The 22421-nt window shown below is 52.4% G+C and overlaps 2 protein-coding genes across 2 annotated transcripts; one reads left to right on the top strand and one right to left on the bottom strand.

Moving 5' to 3' along the window:
* The first annotated feature begins 27 nt into the window (after positions 1–27).
* Positions 28–2782, top strand: ENDOG (endonuclease G). The gene is made up of 3 exons (XM_052814410.1): positions 28–630; positions 1204–1313; positions 2033–2782. Exons 1-3 carry the CDS (start codon positions 43–45, stop codon positions 2316–2318), a joined length of 984 nt encoding a protein of 327 aa, XP_052670370.1. The 5' UTR covers positions 28–42; the 3' UTR covers positions 2319–2782.
* A 412-nt stretch (positions 2783–3194) lies between these two features.
* Positions 3195–20768, bottom strand: LOC128154729 (uncharacterized). The gene is made up of 27 exons (XM_052815764.1): positions 20637–20768; positions 18637–18758; positions 16188–16246; positions 15060–15210; positions 14598–14747; positions 14132–14218; positions 13881–14009; positions 13418–13538; positions 12663–12739; positions 12315–12404; positions 11748–11934; positions 11432–11508; positions 11046–11132; positions 10558–10618; positions 10238–10279; positions 8715–8875; positions 8595–8637; positions 8264–8386; positions 7776–7935; positions 7016–7105; positions 6618–6667; positions 6247–6377; positions 5741–5813; positions 5278–5376; positions 4479–4581; positions 3764–3911; positions 3195–3570 (listed from the first exon to the last, which is right to left on the bottom strand). The coding sequence occupies exons 2-27, from the start codon at positions 18718–18720 to the stop codon at positions 3478–3480; spliced, it is 2676 nt and encodes an 891-aa protein (XP_052671724.1). The 5' UTR covers positions 18721–18758; positions 20637–20768; the 3' UTR covers positions 3195–3477.
* Between the last annotated feature and the right edge of the window lie 1653 nt (positions 20769–22421).

Below are 22421 nucleotides of genomic sequence, written 5' to 3'. Positions count from 1 at the left end.
ATGGCGGCGTCCCCGCGGCGCCCTCTCGCCCTTAAAGCGGCGATGCTCCCGCTCCTGCGGTCCCCCTCTTCCCTGAAAGCCACGGCCCGTTTAAGCGTTGGCCGCTCCTGCGGCCCAAGCGCACGGACCATGCTGCGGGGCCGGTGGCTGCTGCCCGGCGCTTCCCTGGCGCTGGGCGCGGGGCTGGGGGCGGCCCTCACCGCCCGCCGCCGGGCCGAGGGCCGTGAGGCGGAGGGGCTGCTGGGCCGCCTGCCCGTCGTACCCGCCGTGGCGGCGGCGGCGGGTCCGCCGGCCTTGCCGGGCTCGGCGCGGGCCGAGCTGACCAAGTACGGGCTGCCCGGGCTGGCGCAGCTGCGGAGCCGCGAGTCCTACGTGCTGTGCTACGACCCGCGGAGCCGCAGCGCGCTTTGGGTCATCGAGCAGCTCAACCGGGAGACGCTCAGCGGCACCTCGGACCGCGCCGCCTGCGACTTCCAAGAGGACGATTCGGTGCACGAATATCACCGCGCTACCAACGCCGACTACCGCGGCAGCGGCTTCGACCGCGGGCACCTGGCCGCCGCCGCTAACCACAAGTGGAGCCAGAAAGCCATGCGGGACACCTTCTACCTCAGCAACATCGCCCCGCAGGTAGGGATCGCCGCGGGAACCGGTTCCCCGCAGCCCCGGGGGCCCGCAGAGAGATTCGTGTCCCCCCCGGGGCCGGGGGAGGGCGAGCCGGAGCTGCCCGTGTTCAAGGGCAAGTGGTCCCCGCTGGAAACCGCCCCGGGGAGTCTGCGGCTCTTCGGTGGCCTTGTCCCTGTAGCGGTTCAGGCCGAGAGGGTCCGAAGCGGCCAAAGTCACTCGGGGCTGCCGTGTTTTCCGCTAAATTTAACAACGGCCATCCTGCAAACGAACCTGCCCCGCCGTGTTTCTCTCAAGCCACGGGAGACGCCGTTCCGGGCAGCTCCTTGCGGGAGCCAGGTTAAACAGGCGGACGGACGCTCGCAAAAATCGTGGGCTGAGGGGAGCGGGTTCTGTTCCTGGGTGTGCAAACCAGCACCTCGCTGTACGCAGCGGAGGCGATAGCGGAGATCTCTTCTGGAAAGTGCTTGGGGCACTGTGAGATGTGTTACAGAAAAGGCAGGTGTTATTACTCTGAACAGTGAGGAAATTCCCCAGTGACTGACTTTGCTGCCTGTGTCGCCCTGGTTATGTTTCTAGGATCCTCATTTAAACCAGAATGCCTGGAATAACCTCGAGAAGTACAGCAGAAGCTTGGCAAAGAACAACAAGAACGTCTACGTCTGCACAGGACCCCTTTACCTGCCCAGGTAAACACGAGGGCTAAGCCAGGACCATGCTCGAAAGATGCATCGTGCTGGGAAAGGAAGGCAGGCTGAGGGGGTGCAGCCTTCCAGCTGCTCCCAAATGGGAGTGATCTGCTAAGGCCCCGCTCAGTAAGTGAGACCAGCTGTGCACAGAGGTTCTGTGGAAAGGTTACTTAGGATTAGTTTGTGTATTTCCCATTCAGTTGATTATTTCGTGACTAAGGGTGGGTTTCTTGAGCTACAACATAACCCAGTCGCTTTTGTTTGCAGTCCTTAACAATCTAGCAGTAATAGGTTACTAGATTGTTAGATTAACAGATTAGACTACAGACCTCTTCCCTGCAGAATAAAGATTCTAGGTTTTATTTCATGAACTATTTCTCCACTTAAGAGCATGACTTTATCTGCAAAGATCTTTGTATAGCGTTAAAGAGCAGGTGTCTAATGTTGAGATCTCTTCAGCAGCAGGAAATAGCTTGGAAACGCTGTTAAAGAGATTCAGCAGGGAAGGGATTTGGGGGGAGCAGACCCAATACACAGCTCGGACTCACTGTGTCACGTAGCTTCTGTTTCAGCAATGTTTTTACACCCCTACCGCAGAAGTAGGGCTGCTTCCTGCCACGCTGTGGGGTGGGGGCTCACTTAGGAGTGGTGGTGGAGGGCTGAGGGGGTGGATGTGGCACCAGACTAGGAGGTAACATGGGACATTGCTGTTGGTGCAGGATGGAGGCCGATGGGAAGATGTACGTCAAGTACCAGGTTATTGGGAAGAACAATGTGGCTGTTCCCACCCATTTCTTCAAGGTGCTCATCTTGGAGAAGGAGAGCGGGGAGATTGAGTTGCGCTCTTATGTGATGCCCAACAGCCCTGTGGATGAGAAAATCCCCCTGGAACGCTTCCTGGTTCCCATTGAGAGCATTGAGCGAGCCTCAGGGCTCCTCTTTGTCCCAAACATCTTGAAGAGAACAGGTAACTTGAAAGCCATCACAGCTGGAAACAAGCGTTGAACCCTGACTAAACAAATCTAGGTATCCCCTGGTAAGGGACTCACAGCAGTCATCTGCAGAACACTAGTTCCTTGTGCAATTTTAAATGTGAGAAATAAGAATCAAACCAATGCTTCTCTTTATCCTTCCCCTTGTTTCATGCAACAGTGAAACACGCACACACAGCAGGTCTCAAGGGCAGGTCCTGCATAAGGCTCCTGGGCATCTGACACCATCGTAGGTCTTTAGAATTTGCCCCTAATCTGCCGTATGGAGCATACCCCTGTAATTGCTCCCTTTGAGTTGTGTTCATCTTAAGACACAAAGGGAAGTTACTTCATTTCTGCTATTTAGCAGGGAAGGATGGGAGCAAGATGGGTGCAGGGGGAGGAAAGGAAAGGTTCCTGCCTTTCTGTGGCCAAAGGATTGTACAATTGTTTTCTTTCAGAAGATGGTTTTAGCAGTAAAGCTTTGAACACCCACAATATTGGTTGTTTCTTATCTGCTCTTACCAAAGCTCTGAATATCTCAGCAGGAGTGGGGAGGACAGAGCCAACTTTTCCAGCTGCTTTCCTGTTGAGCTTACTATAGGCAGAGGTTAAGGCATCATAGATGGAGCCAAACTGTAACAAGCTATCCTGATGTGCTTTAGCGCTGAGGCAAAACTGAAGCTCCAGCCCTTCCTGCTGTTAGGAAGGATGAAGCCTTAGAGTTGAAGGGGGAGGGCTGGGGGAAGTCAGACTGAGACAGGAACAGCTTCTTGGCATAAGGATTAAGTTTTGACTTCCTGTAAGTCTGAAGGCCACATGGCTCCAGAGGCACTGAGCATGCAGGATCTCTGGCCACTGAGTGCCCATCCTCTACACCAAGACACTCACACGTGGACTTCAAGGCAGCTGAGGTTCCATACTGCTTTATTCCCCACCCCAGACGTCTGAATTGCTGAGACCCAGTCTGCTGCCAGGCTTGTCCCAGCTGCTGAGAGGCAGCGACCAGCCCTTGGCTGGACCATGCAGGCAGGAGGCACGGACTCGCTGGGTGAAGCCAGACACTTGGTCGAGCAGCGCTACCAGCTTTAGTCACACTGTGTCTTGGCCCCATCAGGCTCCTGGAGTGATTTGCCCAGCACCCCGTGTTTGAACAGTTGCTTCCGCGAGGCAGTCCTCAGCTGATGGCAAGGTCAGTGGTTTTCCTCCCCGCAACTGTCGCTGGGTGTCTTCACAGCCTCATTGATGTGGGGTCTCAGCGCAGACAGGGAGATCAGCAGTGCTTCCTGGAACAGACCCAGGCAGCAGTCAGAACCGCTGCTCTCTGAGGAGCACCAGGCAAGCCAGCCACTCTTTGCTGAGGCGTCACCATGGGGAACGATGCATGGGCTGTATGTGCCACTGCCAGAGGCAGAAACACAGCACTACTCTGTGCACACAGGCATCATGCCCCACCACACCACTGGCCACCTGCCCTACCTCTGTCCGGATGGTTCTGCTGCCTTGGCTGGGACAAGTGTTTAGGTAGAAGTCAAATAAGACACTTGGGTCAGTGACGTCCAGGTTGGGGTCCACATCAAGCCCAGCTTCCAAGCCCTCAAGACCTCCAAAGACAACAAGGGCGTGCCTAGGGGAGAGCACAGAGACAGGGTGAGGGGAGACTGACTCATCCCTGTACCAAGGCAGATGCTACAAGCTTTACATAGGAGAGCTGCTCATGTGCCTTCAACCTTCAAGTGGATTAAGAACTGGCTTCACATGAACAGTTCTTTTAACCTGATCTGCAAGAAGCAGACTCATTCCTTTTGTTCAGGTATCCGCGTCTATGTTCAAGCTTCTCTGTGCCACTGAAGCAGGGAGCTGTGTCCCTTGCGGACAATGCCCAATGCAGCTGCCTCCCTGACAAAGCTCCACAGCACTTGGCCAATGCGACGGTCCCTGCTACCAACTCCAGAGAAACAGGAAAGGAATTGGCGTTGTCCTGGGGTACTTCCCCCAGCTTCTGTCATGCAGAGGAATGCGCATTGGTGCAAAAGGGAGCAGCAGAGCACAGGAGGGAGCCTGCAGGCAAGTCTTGCACTTGTATCTAGGAGTGTTCCTGCCTGGGAGAACACCAAGGCCACAGAGCAGCTGTGCTGCCTGCAGCAGGCCTCCCTGGGGGCTCTGAGTGGGGCCAAGCAGACAGGACACAAACCTGAAGGAGGGGAGAGCGGCCTGGTCCACAGAGCTGCCCCGCTCTGAGGTGCCAATAGAGAGATCGTAGCCTTCCTTGAACGGGCACTCTGAAAAGACAGCACCTGGGAAACAAACACAATGTGTGGTTATTTACGTGGTGCCCTTGCCCGTGCTGCGTGCCTTCTAGACAGGTACAAACTCTCTACAGGCAGCAGCAGAAGGAATAGCTTTACAGTGCCACCAGTGCATCAGGAGACAGAAGAATGATTCCTCTTTCCTACGTAATTCCCTTGCTGCAGGAGTCTCTGGCACCCTTCTCAACGGCAGCACTTTGTCCTCAAAGCTCAAGCAGGTGTCAGAAGCCATTCCTTGACTAATGGCTTACAATTTTCCTAGGAGGTCCAATCAATCAGAAGACAGGAAAAGTATTATGCAGGGCTCTTGAGCTCAATGTCACTGCTGTCTTTGATGTGAATGAGTGGAGGTAGTTATCACAGAAATGGAGATGCACTGGCTGGAGATGGACAGCACCAACTCTTATCTCCTGCTACAACATGGAGATTTGGAGCAATGGTGAGCAGAAGTACAGGACAGAGTACTGGTGGGTGACTGGGGTGATTCATGCCCCTAGCTTTAGCCCTTAAATTTGACTGCCACATGGCTGCTACCCGCACATGTAAGCTGCCTTTGAGACAAAAGAGATTTCTATGAAAGAGATACTAATGTGTGCTGCAGATGTGCAGCCAATAGGCCTGAAATTGGCGTGGAAGCCCAGGCAGAGACATGGCAGAGAGCAGAGAATCCCTGCAAATACTTACTCAGGCAGGAGGCAAGGCGGACACTGTAACCCCAGTACAAGCCTGAGACTGTCCGAGGGTGGTGTGAGGACACCACGGTGCCTTTCCGCACTTTAGCTTCTGAAAGGGAAGCAAAGACATTAACAGCCCCTGTGATCTCCTAATGAGAGCTGGATTTGACCAGCCACATACGGCAGTTTCTCTGGAGCAGGGCACTGACTTGGTGTACAACCAAGAACCACCCTTTTAAGCACATTCTGGAAAGCGTGCAGTTTGGGCTGTTTATTGTTGGTCAAAGAGCTGATAGTCCTTTCCAGTTAGCTAGGGAGGTATGGTAAGGGTGTTACTAAAATTGTGTGTGGAGTGAAGGAAACGTGCAGAGCTGTTGGGTACCTTCAAACATTAGTAATCTGAAGGCTGTCATATGGAAGGACCAGCTGCTGCAGGACTAAAGTTTACAGATGCTAATGGAGCAGTGGATTACCTGGCTTCTGGGGTTCCTCCAGGCGCACAGTGACTCGCAGACCGGGGTTCAGCTGTCTGTCAATCTGCACCTCCTGCAGTGACAGTCACCATCAGTGTCAGACATTCTGGAAGTACTGGGGAAGGTGGGGAAGGAAGGGAACCCTCTGAAGAAGTGGGGGTCTGTTCTGGCCTGGAGCTGGAATGAGGAGCTCTGCAATCAGGGCCTGTGTGGTACATGCAGTGCAGACTAGGCTCAGGGTGGCTGGGTCAGCAGTCTGAGACTTATTTTGCTGCTCAAACGTTCAGCTTCAGCAGTGAAGCAATGACATGCTGGAATGGGCAGGCTCGCCAGGACTCGGGAAGCTACAAACATTGATGAGCCAGAAGGGACAAGATAGCAACAGAATTAAACCCCACGCCAGCCCACTATGGCCTTCAGAAACCCAGCAGTACCCACCCTGTCCGCTTCAAACCTGCCAGAGAGACAGGGGAAATTGTTTTGGGATCTGTGAGTAACAGACATACCTTCCTCATCCCACAGTTAACAAAAGAGCCTCTGCCTGGCTTAGTTGGCCGGTCCAATACTACGCCTTCTCGGTACTCTGAATCCTCATCCACCCGCATGTGGTGGGGGCTGTCCAGGGGGTTGAGAAGCCCTAGAACAGCACAGGCAAAAGCAACCGCTAAGGACAGGACACAAATTGTGGGAACACAGGTGTAAGTACAACTGCTCCACTGCCCCCTCCCTTTCTGACCCACCATAGTAAAGCGTAGCACCTTGTCTGCACTCTGAAGTGGGGAAAAGTTATTCAATTCTGTCCATCCCATGCAAAACAAGAGCCAGAGCTCAGGAAGGGGGAGCCAACAGTTTTGGACAGAGACAACTGCATCATTACCTGCAAACTGCAGATCCTCATGTTTTGGAAAAAAGGATTTCCGCAAGTACCTGTTATTAGAGAAGGTTCAAATGTGAAAACAGTTGTTTCTAAGGAATCCAAGCCTCAATTCTACCCGTTCTGACTCAAAGGAGCTGAGTACAGAGAAAAGCATGCTTAGCTCCCTCGATTCCCTGATCTACCTCTAATGCATCATGCAGGTTGTATCCTGCATTCACTGCTCTTCTTTTAGTTAAACTTCTGAACCAGACATGTGAAACAACTAGATCCTATGTTCCTGCATAATTATGCAATATAAACAGAATTTGGCTCCTGCTCCCATAGCCTCTAGCATGAGATACCCATAGAAGTCAGTTCTGATGCAAATGTGATGCGCAGTCCAACCATGGTGGACTTACTGAGGGCACTCCAGGTACTGCAGGATCCGAGCCAGCTGCACGCAAGCCTTGCCTCTCCTCCCAATTCCTTCAAAGTCCCCCTCCACGCTCCTGAAAGAGAAAGAGAGCAGCCTGTGAGCTCGGCATGAGACTGCACAGCCCCAAACCGCCTGGTCTCCAGAAAACTAAGCCTTGCGCCTTAACCTGAGAACAGCAGCACGCGCCCTCCACTCCCAAGAAGTAAATGGGCCGCCTTGTAGAAGGGCTACTCCAGAAGTAGAGACTGTTAACAAGTCATATTTAGAACTCTCTGTAAGCCAAATACCTTTTTAAGTTTTTTTTTTTTTTAATCTTTGTGTATTTGTGTATTGACACAACCTGGCAGTTGGATGCTACTGAGCTGGATGCTACAGGATTGCATAGCTTGGCCAGTTAACTCAGATGCAGGTCCAGGTAAAAAGCTGAAGGAACAGGAATTTTTCTTGCATAATGATATAGGCACACCCCATATCTCCATAGCAAGATTTAAGAGCACAGGAGAACTTATCTCCTGCTGCTTTGTCATCCCCGTGCTGGGACAAATGATCCTAGTTGCCAGGGCAGTTAAGTCAACATCTGTGTCCAGTGGTATAGGGGTCCCTGTAATCCTGGCATCTGAGAGAGGTTCAAATATTTGCTTGAGGTATACACAGTTCTTTGCTGGTCTTAGCTTAATAAAAGATTTAAGAAACAGAACAGAGAGAGGAAACGCTTTCTGCAGAACAAAATGGCTCCTCCTTACTTTACATCTTCTCCATCCTCGTCAAACACTATGATCTCATCCACACAGAAGATGGCACAGGCCCGAGCAATCTGTCCAACAAGGTATGTCCGCAGCTCCAGCGACTGGGCGTTGTTCAAGATAGAGCCTGGCAGGGCTACACTCAGCGTGTAGTGACGCCCTGGGGAACAGAGTGCGATCAGAAGTGAGACACAGCGTGACAGCTGCATGTACAGCATTTTATTTACTACTTCAACTGCAGTTGTGATGGGTGAAAAAAGCAACCTCTGTTTCTTAGATATTAATCACAAGTCTTCTCTTAAGAAAGGTCCTCGTGCAGTGCTCACTGCCTCGTGTTCACGTCTGTTTATGTACGTGGATTGATCTATACCAGATCCATGAAGCTGAGCATCACCTTTCCTATCGACACGTCAAACAGACTGACTTTTACGACCAAGTTCTCCCAGGTCTTTCACCCAGGCCTCCCCATCGGGTCACAGTGGCGTCACCTTTATCTTCCTTCTGCTCTTCCTTCTGCTTCTCGGCTTGTTTTTCTGCCAGCTCCCGCATCTGCTGTTTTTCCAGTTTCTTCAGTAGCTTCATTTCTTTCCATTTTTTCTTCTCCGCTTTCCCTGGAACAGAGAACAACCCCTCGCTTTAAACAACGAGCCGGGGGACGGCGGGCAGGCCGCAGGCCTGGACACCGCGGTGAGGGCCGCGCCGGGGGACGGGAGCGCTGAGGGACGGCTCCATCCCGGCCCGAGGGCCCCGCCGGGGACCCCCGCGGCTGCGCCCCGCTTTGCCCGCCCGCCCCCAGCCCCCGTGGGGGCCCGCCCTTACTCTCCTGCCTCCAGCGCCGCCAGTCCACCTTCCTCTCCTCAGCCTGTGGGAGACAGCGACCGTTACCGCCGGGATCCCCTCAGGGGCCGCCCGCGGCAACTCACCCCCCCCGCACCCCACCTGCGCCCCTTTGGGCCGCTTGGCCGCGCTGCTGTCCGCCATCTTCTGCCCACGCTCCCCACGGCCACGCCCCTCCGCGGTGTTGATTGGCCGGAGGCCGGCGTCACGTGGGCCAATGGCCAGGCAGGGGGCGGGATAGTGTTTAAGTCGCTGCGCGGGCAGTTAAGCTAAGCAGGGGTTGTCTCGTTCTGCGGGCGAATGGGTGACCAAAGACACACTGCGGCGGGGCGGAGATGTAGCCCGGAGGCGGGGGGTGTGTGGGGGGGGGGGTGGGTGTGTAAAATCTGGATACCTGCGTCTGGGTGTCTTTGCACAAGCACTGTGTGCGTGTTGGAGGATGGGGGGGGGGGATGTACCCTGCCCCTTGCGGGGTGCGTCATGGCCTAGAGCAAGGGCCCACGCATGTAGGGATGTTGCAATTTATGTTAATAATCTAGTCTCACGGTTGTTTATCTGTTTTGGTGATTGCGCTCTCCCAGCATTTGGCACGTATATGGGTGCAAAAGGGCCTTCAGCAGCACCCTCGCCCACCCAGGCTGCGCAGGCAGGTGCGACCAGACGCGTCTCCCATGGGCGAAGGCAGGAGGTGGGTGTTTGCCTCCCTCCCTCCCTCCCTCCGGCGGGTCGGTGCAGCTCTGGCTCCAAGGGGATCAGTACCGCCAGCTGCAGCCCAACGCAGAAAACCTGCGGAGCTGCTACCCGCTGGTCTGGGTGGGACGAGCAGCCACCACGGTGGGACGCAACACAGATATTGCACGGGTGACGGCAGCCCCATAATCATTACAGAGGCATTTACTCTTCAATAATTGCAGTAATTCTACTTCAATAATTTAACCGCCACAAATACTTATTGCACAGTCTGTTACACGTAACTCCTGCGTGACTGATGATGCTGGTTTACATTCTTATCCAGGTTGAAATCACGAATGATGCATGAATTACTTTTCAAAACGCTGCTCACGTTACCCCACCAGCCCAGCAGGTGGGAGGCTGCAGGGGCCACCAGCTGCAGGAGCAGCCCGAGGCTGCTGTGCCCTTCTTCCCCAGCCACTGAGTGCACTTGTCAAAGGCCTGAAGGTTTTGCTTTGCAGCCTGGATGATGCTGCCAAGCCCTGACAAAGTGCCAGGGACAGTTTGGGGGGTGCACAGGGAAGGTTTGGCAGTATTTGGGCTATTTATGAAAGCCTGTTTTCTGGGGGAAACCAGTTACCGATTCCATGGTCACCTTCCCCAGAGATGGACAGAAAAAAAATAATGGGAAAATTGTTAATTATGGGAAACAGCATTTCACTGGGTTTATAATTTTCAGGATCATAAGAATTGACCTAATGATGGGTGGTGATACTGCACAGCCCCGTGGGAACGTGGGTGCTGGTGGAAATGCTGTCCTGTGCCCCGGGGTACATGAGTGGGGATGTGGAGCAAGACAAGCCACAGTAATTCCCCAGCATGGCCTTAAAGGTAGGTCCTGAAACACCTTTTTGGAATTTGGTGGTGGAAAAGGCCCCAGGGGCCATCCTTACCTTGTGTCTTGCTGGATGCATCCCAGAACTGATTATCAAAGTCTTTAAACATAAGAGGAAGAAATGTCGAATACTGGCAGCACACATGAAGACTCACTTCTTCCAAGGAACAGTGCAATCATTTCACAGTGACAGAAAGTGTCCCCCAGACCCTGGGCATGGCAAACCTCTTACCCATTTGTCTGACAGAAAATGTGGTTGAAAGCACAAAAATAAGGACGGATCAAAGTTTGTAGCCAAGCAAAGGAAAAAGACAAAGAGCGGTCGTGGCAGGTAAGGACCAAGGAGAGCCTGGTTTTCTTTCCAGTGCACTCAGGGACTAGTTTTCTCCCGTTTCCATTTTTGCAATATGTCGTTTGCTGCCTTCAGGGTCGCTTCCTCCTAAACAAATACCACAGGTTTGGTCAGTGGCTTCCAGCCAAATCCCATTTGTCCTCACTGCAGTCATCATTTATATAAAAATACCGTTCTCATTCTGGAATATCACAGATGCCCCGTGTTCAGTATGAGACGGGCACAGCCATCTCTGGGCCAGGCATAGCCACTGGGCATTTAAAAGTGCACCCAGAAGACTCCCTGCCTTGACCAAGAAAGGTGGGATGCTGATGGGACAAGGTTTAGGATGGCACTGGCACACCTGCTGCCCCCAGCTCGGCTCTCATGCCTGCAGGAGGGGGTTGGACCAGCTGTGATGCCATGCTCAGGCTCTAATGCCCAAGGCGCTCTGCACTTCTTCTTGGCATCTCATTGAACTAGCCCTGATTATTACTCCCAACCTCGCCTGCCTTCGTGCTGCCACATATCTCACCTTTGCGAAGCAGAACCGGATGAAATGGTTGTAGTTGTTCTTGTGGGCCCCACAGTAGAAAGCAGAGACCGGGATGGCGGCAAGTCCCTGGGAGGGTAAAACATGTGGAGCTGAGGTTACTCTTTCTGGGCTGCTATGAAGCCATCCACTTATTGCTCGCAAGTCTCACGGATGGGCTTGTAGATGCCCTTGGTGCCCTGCCTGCTCACTCTGAGCTCAGGCTGCCAGGGTTGAGGCCAGCTGCTGACAGACACCCCAGGCACCCCCTTGGATGAGCTGCCGGACCCGGCAGTGGTGTTGTGCTGTTGGCTCACGTGAGTGCAGCCAGCAGGGAGGGCACAAACCCACCCGGGGCAAACATAGCAGAAACGGCCAGATTCATTTACCTTGTTCTTGACCATCCACTTTGCAAATCTGGAGTCATAGGGCTCGTTGGAGTCGGGGACATCAGGGACATCGGATTCTGCAGGAGAAGCACAACAGCACAGAGGCGGGGGCTGCTGCCGGGTGCCTCAGCCAAGCTCCAAAACGATGACCTCTGGGAGCTTGGATGGGGAATACACTACTGTTCCTCCCTGCTTTGGTGATGGTTTATGCAGGTTCCTGTCCCTGCTAGTGGTACCACTGTGAGCTGGCCCCCCCATACTCAGCCCTGAGCCTCCCCATACTTTGCCTGAGCAAAACCACAGCTGCATGACTTACTGAACTCAGAGATGTCTGCCACCAAGAAGTAGGTGCCCTCAGGGATGACGGGTTTCATCCCCACAGCATCCAGGCTCTGGACCAGCCAGTCTCTCTTCTGCTGCAGCTCCTTGGGTAGTTGGACGAAGTAGCTGTCTGGTTTCCCGTAAAGCTCAATCTCCCTCTGGAAACCCTGAGCCACGGCCTCCTGCAAGGAGAGAGGTAACCCGGTGGGCAGATGGTCAAGGCTTGCTTGAGAACCAGAGTCTTTGCTCCCATATGATTCACAGGTGACTAGGGAGCAGGTGGTGATTTCTCACTGCACCAAGCTGACCTCTTTGCCTGCAGCCCCTCCAAATGGCCTTTTAGATTTGTCAATGCAAAATAAGGACTATACCTCAGGCAGGCTGGATTCTTCCCTTCCTCTCAGGCATGGGGTGACTGCAGGGAGAGGGGAAGGAGCCTCTCCAGGGCACCATGCATCACCCTGTCTGTGCCTTTCAGGTCAGCCATGGGCAGAAGGACCCTCTCTCGCTCCTGCTTCAGGGGTTTGGGAATTGCAGGGCCAGTTGCAGAGAGCTGCCTTACCTGGGCAATTGTGGCACAGTGGTATGCTGAGTTTTGGTGCACGGTACGGAGGTGCTGCAGCAGCCGGTTGGGTCCTATGGTCCAGCCCACCTGCGCCCAGGAGAAGAGGAGGAAAGTGGTAAGTCTCTGGGTACCTACTTGGGCTCCCCTTTATTTGCCTGCACTGGCTTCATTGTATTTTCCAGACAGGGCTATCATAAAGCAGCTTTGGTACTTTCAGACCCTGAGGCTCAAAGCTGAGTGTGTGGCAGCCATGTCCCCGGTGCCATGCTATGGCAATCGGACCCACACCTTGAAGCAAAGGGATGGGGATGGGGACACAATGAGGTGCCGCATGGGGGAATTCACCTTCCATCCAGTGGCACTGAAGGTCTTCCCAGCACTCCCAATCATCACCGTGCGGTCCCACATCCCTTGCAAGCTGGCTGGCAATGAAACAAGAGAGAAACACCAATGGCAGAGCTCAGCATGCTCGCTTCTGGGCTGCATTAATGACATAGTGGGAGCTCTTTGCCCACCATAATCCATGGTGGCCTCTTGTGTTCACAGCACATCTTTCACCTGTATGAGCCTCAAAGCACACCTCAAGCAGGGAGCCAGTTTTCTCAAGAGCATCCCTTTGTAATTAAGTGTTTTCATACGCATGTACCCAGCCCCAGGGGTTCCCAGGGATGCCAAGCACCGTCAGCCTGCAACAAGGTGATTGCATATTACTGCAACAGGAAGAACAGGCCTCTGAAATCATGTTGAAATGGATGTCCCAAAACTAGAGACACTCAGAAAACTGTGGTTTTACAAAGTATGGAAAAAAAAATCAGTTTCACTGGAGCCAAAGGGCACTTTGCTGTATATGTCAGGCTGTGAAGCTAGCTCTCTGTTTCCTCTGACTGGCTCTGGAAGTCAGGGGTCCAGTTTAAGTCCTGGTTTGGAGGCTGAGACTGAAGTGCAGCAAAATACCTCTAATGGGGATACATGCCTAGTAGAGCCATGCATGTAAGCAGCCCATATAATTTCCAGGGGACCCCAGCTAAATCACCAGTTCCTTCCCTGAAGATGCTGTACCCAGAGAAGACACCCAAGCTCAGCCAAGCCATTCTCCGTACCAATGCGGATGTGCTCCTTCCCATCATAGACCAGCCACTCGTACACTTCATCGCTGATGCACAGGATGTCATGCTTCTCACACAGGTCTGCAATGAGCTCCAGCTCCCCTCGGCTGAATACCTGCAGCAGGCAGGGAGCGGAGCAGAGATGCAGCAGGAGCATTTCTGAGCCCCTGCCTGTCCCTGCCTCTCTGCAAAGGCTGCACGCCCTGCCCACGCCATCTCCCAAGCCAGGGTGGGCAGGAGCTGACTGCAATGGTCTATTAGGGCAAAGCCACTGCTGGCATAAAAGACCAGGCTTAAAAACACCAGAAGAGTGAGCGCAGCATGCGGTGCTGCCACAACACCCATTTCCCTTGTGCGTAAGGAAGGTCGAGTCACTGCTACACTGCAAATGTGGCGGGGTGAGCTGTAGCCCCCCAGCAGCTTTCAGGGCCAGCCACAGCAAGGCCAGAAGTGTTACCTTGCCCAGAGGATTGTTGGGTGAGTTCAGGACGATGGCTTTTGTCCGTTCACTGAATTTAGAAGCCAGTTCAGCTGGGTCCAGCTGCCAGTCTGCACTAGACATCAATTTTCCATCTTTCGGAGCTTTCTAGAGAGAACAGAGGGGAATCTCAGTTGCTTTGCTACCTTTGCACTTTGGTTACCACTCACCTCTTCGCTCACTTTGCTGCGACTATTCCCTTCTCAACAGCTTTGCTTTGACCCACTCACCGGTCTCAGCGGGACAAACACAGGAATCCCACCAGCCATTTTCACCATTGGCTCATAGCAGTCAAAGAAGGGCTCAATGATTATCACCTGGAAGAAAGACATGTCAGCACCCTCCTGGCCCTGCTCAGACCTTCCCTGACAGGTGCGGAGAGCAGTGGGAGGGACAGGAAATTTTAATCCCTGAGTTACTGGAATGGAGAATCTGCATTGCCTGTGGGCAGTGTCAGGGAAGAACACCACCACTCAGGGCAAAAGGGTTATTTTGCCTTATGCAGAAATGAGACAGTGCCCTGCAGCAGATAATTTTTTTCCTTTGGAAGCTCAGATACTGGAGAATGGGGATAAAACCAGTTCTGCTTTGGAAAAGGACAATGAAAACCAGCCTGCAGCTGCTGGCAGACCCACAGCCAGGAAGGGCTCTCCTGGAGGAAGGCTGCCTGTGCAACAAGCTCAAATCTTGGGTTACCTCATCACCTTCATCAACGAAAGCCTGGAAGCAGCAGAAAAGGGCCTGGTATGCCCCCACAGTCACCATCACATTGGTCATAGGATCCAGGTCTCGTCCAAGCAGCTTCCCAAAAAACTGGGCTAGGATCTTCACCAGAGGCGGGTGGCCCTGTGGGGTGAGAGGAGAGGTGGGAATTGGGTTGCAGAAGCCTCCTAAAACATGGATGAGCCCCTGGAAGGGGTCTGGGCAGCCAAGTGCCCTGCAACTGAGTGTGCAAGGCATCTTCCAGCCCAGCTGCTTCAAATGCCCTGGTAAAGCAGGGTGTTACAGCCCTAGGCACAGGGGGCCTGGGCTGAGGCTGGATGCATGTTTTGCCTCCTGTGGTTTGCCCTGTTTATTGCTGCCTGATGAGCCCTGAAGCACCCAAGGCTAACAGGGAATGCGGGAGGTATTGCTGAGGAGGGGGGTCTGTCCACGCACAAAGGCACGGGTGTACTGGTGCAGCATGTGGTTCTCCCCGCTGAGGGCTCTCACAAATGCCTCCTTCAGAAAGTCTGGTGGGGGGAAGTCAGGGAAGCCCTGGCCCAGGTTCACCGTAGCGTAGGTGGCAGCCAGTTTTACAAACTCCACCCTGCAGAGAAGAAAGGGAGAGAAAGACAAGCGTTTACAGAGGGTCCGGGCAGCATGCTGGCACTGGCTCTGCTTGCCAGCATCCCTTTGGAAGTGAGTGAGGTTGGTGTCCTATCTGCAGAGCCATCCCACTGCTCACAGGTAGACAGGACCAAGCACAGGTCATTTTAGACCTGTTCCAATTAAAACAAGGGTGAGGCACGATTGCACTGGGGGGTGGTTTTAATTTGTTCTTGAAGGAAACAGCCTTTGTGCTGTCTGGCTGTGCAGTCACAGCTGAAGCCACGCACCGCTGCTGATCAGACCAGACCGAGCAGGAGAGGTCTCGGAGGTTTGCAAATTCATACCAGTTCTGCAAAATTTAGCAACTAGACACTGTGAAGGCCTCTGCAGAGGGAAGGGCAGGCTGAACTCAGTGCTTGTCTCAAACAAGAGCCAGCTCATGAGCAGTTTGTAGCTTGAAACCAGGCACAGCAGGGCTTTAGGGAAAGCCCATTTAAATCTCTTCTTCAAGCACACAGTTTTCCCAATGTCTGTGCCTGGCAGGCTGGGAATGGCATTTGCAGCATCCCTTCACCAGCCTCTCTGCTTGCAGTGCCCTAGGTTGGGCTTGAAGCAGACACCGGGCTGAAGCCAGTGTGCTGTGACAATTTTGCTCGGATTTGGGTGCTGCTGGGATCATTTGTGTGGACGGGCCTGATGGAGTACAATGCACTACAAGGTGCTCCCGCCTGCCTTCCTGCAGGATGGTGCGGAACACCTGATACAGCATAAAGTGTGAGCAGCAGATACAGACCTGAGCCAGGATAAAGTCTCCCGAGGCAAACCTGCCCCGATGTGCTTCCTAAACAAATGCAAAGTAGCCGAGGGAGACTGTGCTGCTCTATGCTCTGTGTGGCTGCAGTGGTTTCTATGTGGTGTTAGGCTGCCTAAAACCACATCTACCACCAGGGTAAACCAGATATTCTCTTAACTTACCAGATATTCTTATCTATTCCCTCCAGCCTCCGAGCTTGCACCGGCCTTGACATTTTTGCCTGCAAAGGGAGAGACAGAAAGTGAGTCTGAAGCTTTTACTAATGGCAATGAGGCCATGCGTGAAGGGGACGTGGCCTCCACAGGTATGTTTTTCCCAACAGAAAGTGTGCCCTTTAGTATTGCTTCATGGGTTGTTGCTGACCGACCTTACAGCAGTAATGCTGACTCAGTGGCTTCTGGAAGAGATTTCACAGACTTTTTATGAAAGATCAAACAGACAAGAGCTGGCAGAGGAGGATGTTTCATTTACAAGTTTCAACAAGAATTGAGAAAACAGATGAACAAAAGAAGCATGTCTACACTCACTGGGGAGGTGGCAATGCCTTAATCTTCATCTTCAGTTGGAATAAATCATGGGGTCAAATGAGCTCAGCCAAGCTGTAACAGCCAGGCCGATGACCCCAGACCTCAGGCTTTTGGCTTCCATAGCCTCTCTCGTCCTCCATCAGAAGGACCTCTTTGTTTTCTACAGGCCACAAAATATCCCCTTTTCCTAGAAGAACAAACTTTTTTATTCCATGCTGCTCTATGGAGTAGCAGAAGTATTTACTCCTTTGTCCTACTGGAGCCCTTGGTGAAGGGAGTTGCTCTAAATCCTAAACAATATGCTGGTTTTTGCACCTAAAGTTCATGTGAAATCAGGCAGCAACTGGGTGCAGGCAAGAGGGGAGCACAGCACACATGTCAGTCTGATGTACAGAGACACCAAGGTACCGTTCACCTGACTGGTATCTAATTTCCATGTGCATCATGGCTAGTGGGGGTGGGAAGAAGGACAGTAGGAAACTGAGAGCAAAATCCTCCTTCCAGCTGGGTAAGCACAGTGGGAGAAAATTAGTTGTGCTTGATGGGGAATTTATCACAAGGATGATGAAAAGCAGCAGAAGCAGAATTTAATCACTAAACAGCACAGGAAAAAGGTAACCAGACAGCAAAGGGACTGGAAGCTAGAGACAAACAATGCTCAATGCACCAAGAAAAGTCAGCATGGAGATGCGAGGAGGGCATCTGAAGCAATGAGCCAAGAAAACGATCGTCGCCATGGCAAGTAAAATACATGTGAACAGGGATGAGGAGAGCATGTAAAAGCAGCTGAGATGTGAGATGCAGAGCTGGGATGTGAGGGGAGAGGGTCTGTGCTCTGCCGTGCCAGGATGGTGGGGGGATAGCAGGTCAGCACCCCTCTCCAGGCTCAACTGCACTTACCTTCTTACCTCTGCTGTTCCCAGAGGGCTGCATCAGAATTTTAAAAGTGCCCCAACAATATTTTGTGTTGAGGTCTTTAGATTTTTATACAGCTTCAGCCCTCACTAGGGATCTTTGCAAATACTTTGGTGAGGAGCCCTGTGTTTCAGAGGGCACCAGGTGGGCTCTGCACTCCCCTGTGGTGCTAGGCAGGCAGACAAGGGTGAGCAGAAGTCGCTGCCTCCCCAGGTGTAGGGGAGGCGCACTCCTCTCCCCCAGCCCCCTGCTTTGCAATTTCTGCACAAGCTCATGGGTATTACGGTCAGCAAGACCTGGTGCCTGAGCTGATTTTGGTGGGAGTAGAAGGATTTGTGCCTTGGGAAGCAAAAGATAGCTGAAGGTGAAATATTAACAGGTCCAGTGCTGTTCTTTTACAGTGGGGCTGCTGCTGGCCACAGTTCAGAGAATTTAACAGCATTGGCCAGTGTGATGGGGGTCAGTGGGAAGAGGGTGCTTTAAGCCTAGAAATTCCCAGTTCTGAGAAAAGGCCTTGTCTCCGCCAGCCCTTTCAGGAAGGGACATGACAAATACTTTCTTCCTTTGACATCCCCCCCATCCCATCCCCAGCCTGCATGATGCTGCCATGGGCGGCTGCCCATCAGGCTGGAGAGCAACATGGGCTCAGGGCCACGCAGCCCTCAAATCTTTTTCAGCCTGTTCTGCTCCCCAGACTGAACAATGTGTTTCTCCAGTTGCAATTTTCCTGGGAGCTAGACAGGATAGTTGAGTGCAAGTGTAGAAGACTTAGCAGCCACGACCTTCCACCACTGACTCCCTGCTGCACATGATTTCCTTGCTCTGCATGTTTGTATTGCCAGGAGGGATGGTGATATTTCCCAAGTACTTTGCAACCCAAGAGGCTTTAGTAGAAGAGACCATCAGACGAGGCAACCCCAGAAACAATGAACTTTCTTCTATATGAAGGATATTCTCTTGCTTATGAGATGTTCTCTTTAAACAGGCTACCTGGAAATAAGCGGGTACAGAGGAGATTGCACCAGTGTGGCTTCTCCTGACGTGCCCTATCTGCCATTGATGCCAAGGCTAGCTCTTGGGTAGTGAGCTCCCCCAGGCTCCACACCGCTGCAGCCTGAGCCAGGGACCAGGCCGACAGCCAGAAAGAGTCATGCTGAGCATTCGATACCTCGCTGGCGTATGAGCTATATCCAGCGCTGCTCTTCCTCTCCAGCAAGAAGTGACGCAGAGAAGGTCCTGCTCTCCTGAGCATGCCACAGCTTCTGCTGTCTCACTCCTATGGGCATGGACCTGCATTTCCCCCAGACACAAAGCAGAGGGGTGAGACAACCGCTCCATGGCTCCAGGAGTAAAGCAAACGCTCCATGTACCTGGGGACGAGGCAGGTCCAGTCCCAAAGCTGTGGTTATTCTGCCACAGAAAGGAAAAGGGGGAACGAGCTGCTTTGTACGTTGTCGCTGCAACATCAAACAGTGCTAGGACTGTACTTTGTGCCCATGACACACACAAAGTCAGGACCACAAGTGCAACCGTCTTCTACCTCCTCTCTCCCCAGTTCCAGGCTCCCCCTACTTTCCTCTGCACTGGGGAAATTCAGTATTCAACATCAGCTTCCCATCCAGTTTCATTGATCCCAGGTATCTCTTGTCTCTGCCCTTCCTCCCCTGCAGCACCTCCACCTTCCTCACTGATTGGACTGTGCCTTGGCAGGGCTGTTCAGACACCCTGCTTCTTGGGGCTGGAAAGTGAAACAAGGGGCCTTAGGGATGCACGCTGGGCAAACCTACTCCACACAAACCCATGCCTTCCTCTTCCTTCATGTTCTTAAGGTTACAAAAAAAAAAAATCAAAGCAAGAGTGCTGCTATTTTTGAGAATGTCTGACCTCTCAGCTGCTGCAACTCCAGGCTGTTTAGTCACAAGTTTTTTTCTGATTAACGAGATGTCAGCTTCCATCTCCAAAGTGATTTTGGTGCTTACCTTTCCTTCAAGGCCACAAAGAAATTAATTTCTGTGCCTGATGTAGCCTGTTCCTTCACCTCAGGTCCCCTCAACTATTCTACAGCATTGCTTAAACATGTGGTATTTAAGCTAAAATAAGTTAATGGTTTTTTAGGTACTTGAGATAAAAGCTTGCGGTGAGTCTGGAGGATGCATGCACCTTTATTTTGGCCAGCCATGGATTAATTTACCTAGTTGCCAAAAAATAAATTAAAACAGGTCCCCATTGTTCGCATTTTGTGTTATTTCTAACGCAAGTGCAAAGCGGCTGCCACCTGAGACCAGTGGGATTTTACATCTCTTTGCCCAGGTGGGAAAAAACAGCACAATTTATGGAAAAATAGGAAACCACAGCATAATGTTGCTCAGGACTGTGAAATATCTACCTTGCCCCTGTGCATGGGACAGCTGCATGTTGGGGATGGGCGCTGAGATGTGGGGGGACACTGCTTTGGGATGCAAAGCAAGTGAGTATTGGAATGCAGGGACTAACTCTGCAGGTGACAAAACGAAAGTGTGGCAGTAAAAAAGTCTTCACAGGATTACAGAAAACTACAGAGCTGGTGTAAGAGCTGTACAGAAGGCTCCTGCAAAGAGCTAGAGGCAGCACTGGGGTCTGGGTGCTCCTGCCAGTGGGAGCAGCCGACTGGGGCTAGGGCAGAGAGCTCTGCCTCACCTCCCTAGCCCTGGACGTTTTGGAGCGGGGTCAGCCACCAGAATGTCAACAAGCCTGAGAAAGGCTCAGGGAGCCTCTCACCTGGTTGGGCGTTTCAGACTGCCCTGTATGTACGCTCCCTGCAAGGGAGCCGAGGCACCTCTCGCCTCGGTGGGGTGCACGGGACAGAGCACACTAAGGATTTCGGAGGTGACAGCTGAAAGGTCATCGCGGGGACCGGTCACTCACCACCTCCTGCCCTCCAGCCTGCAGGCACCAGCCGTCTCTTCAGTCCTGGTGCTTCCCAAGCACCTCTGCGGTGCTGGCCAGCCTGGCCACTCACAGGTGCACTCAAAAGGCTTTGGGGACAAAGGTCCCCTTGAACCCGTCACACCATGGGGTGCAACGCCACAGCGGGAGCATGGGCGAATGCAGCAGCAACAGCCAGCAAGTGCACACACACAGGCACAAGGCAGCTCCCAGAAGGGATGGTGGGGGGTAAAACTGACTTACATCAAGCTGGGCCACGCTGCCTTACGCTGCGAAAGTCTGGCACAACCGCCCAAGCTGCCTTTGCAGACATGCTGCCCTCTCCCTGTCTCTGAAATGCTTCATCTGCAGCTGGGACTTCCTGGGAGGAGTCAGAGAGGCTGCAGGAAAGCAAGAGTCGAGCTACAACACTCTGATGACGAAAATCGTACCGGGGGAAAGTTGGTCTTGGGTCGCTCTCTAAACCACCAAGGTGAGGGAGGAGAGGGCTTTTGGGAGCAGGTCCCTTCCTCCTAGAGGCCTGGAGCCAGAGCTGCCAGAGGATTGTGGCTGCCTGGGAAAATAGCCCAGCATATAGTTCAGATGGAGGCTCATACCGGCATAATCATAGCGGGATAATTTTTGTGGTGTGACTATAATTACTTTGGCATGGCAATGGCAGGGAATTTCCCTTTGAGTGAAGCCTTCAGTCATTTTGAAAAATGGAATTTTTAAGTCAGTCAGACACTCTCAAAAAGTTCACCCTGCAGGCTTAATATTATTAGAGAAGAGAATGGATCACAGGTACAGAAGGTGGAGGCACCAGTGTTAGGGTGATCAGAGGATAACGACCAACTGTCCACAATACAACCTAAAGCAGGATCCTGCAGCATCATCCGACCCTTGAGCTGTGGATGGGCAGGCAGACACATAGCAGCCCCAGAGGTGGATTTTAGTGCATGGATGCAGGAGCTGAACTCTCAGTTAGTTGTTTGAGAGGTTACAATTGCTGCAGTGAGGTGTACAGAGCAAATTATCCTCTCTTGGCTTTCCTCTTCCTTTTGTGACAAGGCTTTACATGCACCAATGAATCAGGTCATGTAGGTCTCCTGAGTGAGTAATTACTGTCTCCCTTTCACAGAAGGAAAAAGTGAGCCACAGGGAAAGGAAGTGGCTGACATCCGCTGTGCCAAAGGTTCCCAAATCCTAACCCAACGTCCGGCCGCTGGGCTCACAGCATCCCTGCCATGACTAAGCAGGAGGGAATGTCTGTGCAGGCAGATGCAAACTCTTTGTTTTCTAAACTTCTGTTTAACTCAAACACTGAAACAAACAGATGGAAAGAAAACTTGTGTTTGCTTCTGTAAGAATGTACACGGCACATCCTGAGCCATCTAAGAGCTCAATGCCATTTTATCCTCTCCCTCCTGCTGCCCTTGCTATGCTTTCTTTGCCCCCTCCTCTGCCAGCCTTGCACCTTCCCTGGTTGTTGTTTGCCCCTGAGCTGAGCAAACTTGACTTGCTAAATTAGCAAAAAGCCAACCTGGCAGAAAAGTGGACAGTTTTCTGTAAGATCCTTGAGTTGAACTGGCTCAGGGGAGGGTGGGTCTGAGTGCTAAAGGCACTGCAAGGGAACAGAGATCTGGGTAGGGACCAGAGCAGAGAGGAGTGGGGAGAAGAAGGGATGGGCAGGAGCATGAGCCCCCACCTTCTTTGGCAGGATTTGGCCTTTATATTGGTTCAGCAGTAACATATAACTTCATCTTAATGTCCTCTTGAAATTCAGCAGAAATTGCTGGATAATATGCACGCAGCCAGCAAGGAAAAGGACACATCTGACCTTGGAGTTTGTACTGTAAAACTCAAGGAAAATTAGGACCCTCTCTTTCTTCAGGTCATTTTAATTTAACAAGAGCATCTAGATGTGAACAATTCTTCTTAATTTTTTTTTTTTTTAATCTAGCTATTGCACTGGACTGGTGAGTGTCTAAAACACTGTCCCCTGGCAGGTGGAATCATAGCTCCTCTGGTACAGGTCCTGTGCCTATG

This window comes from Harpia harpyja, chromosome 19 (genome assembly GCF_026419915.1).
Source record: "Harpia harpyja isolate bHarHar1 chromosome 19, bHarHar1 primary haplotype, whole genome shotgun sequence".
Classification (NCBI taxonomy): Eukaryota; Metazoa; Chordata; class Aves; order Accipitriformes; family Accipitridae; genus Harpia; species Harpia harpyja.
This window is presented reverse-complemented; position numbering and strand designations above follow the sequence as displayed.

Bases quoted from the DNA above. Each gene is read 5' to 3' on its own strand.
- ENDOG (XM_052814410.1), top strand. From the start codon at position 43: ATGCTCCCGCTCCTGCGGTCCCCCTCTTCCCTGAAAGCCACGGCCCGT. The intron at 631-1,203 runs GTAGGGATCGCC...TTATGTTTCTAG, and splicing joins TCAGCAACATCGCCCCGCAG to GATCCTCATTTAAACCAGAA. The intron at 1,314-2,032 runs GTAAACACGAGG...CTGTTGGTGCAG, and splicing joins GGACCCCTTTACCTGCCCAG to GATGGAGGCCGATGGGAAGA.
- LOC128154729 (XM_052815764.1), bottom strand. From the start codon at position 18,720: ATGCTCAGGAGAGCAGGACCTTCTCTGCGTCACTTCTTGCTGGAGAGG. The intron at 8,876-10,237 runs GTAAGGATGGCC...GCTTAGCTTAAC, and splicing joins TGCATCCAGCAAGACACAAG to TGCCCGCGCAGCGACTTAAA. The intron at 5,814-6,246 runs GTATGTCTGTTA...CTGTCACTGCAG, and splicing joins TTAACTGTGGGATGAGGAAG to GAGGTGCAGATTGACAGACA.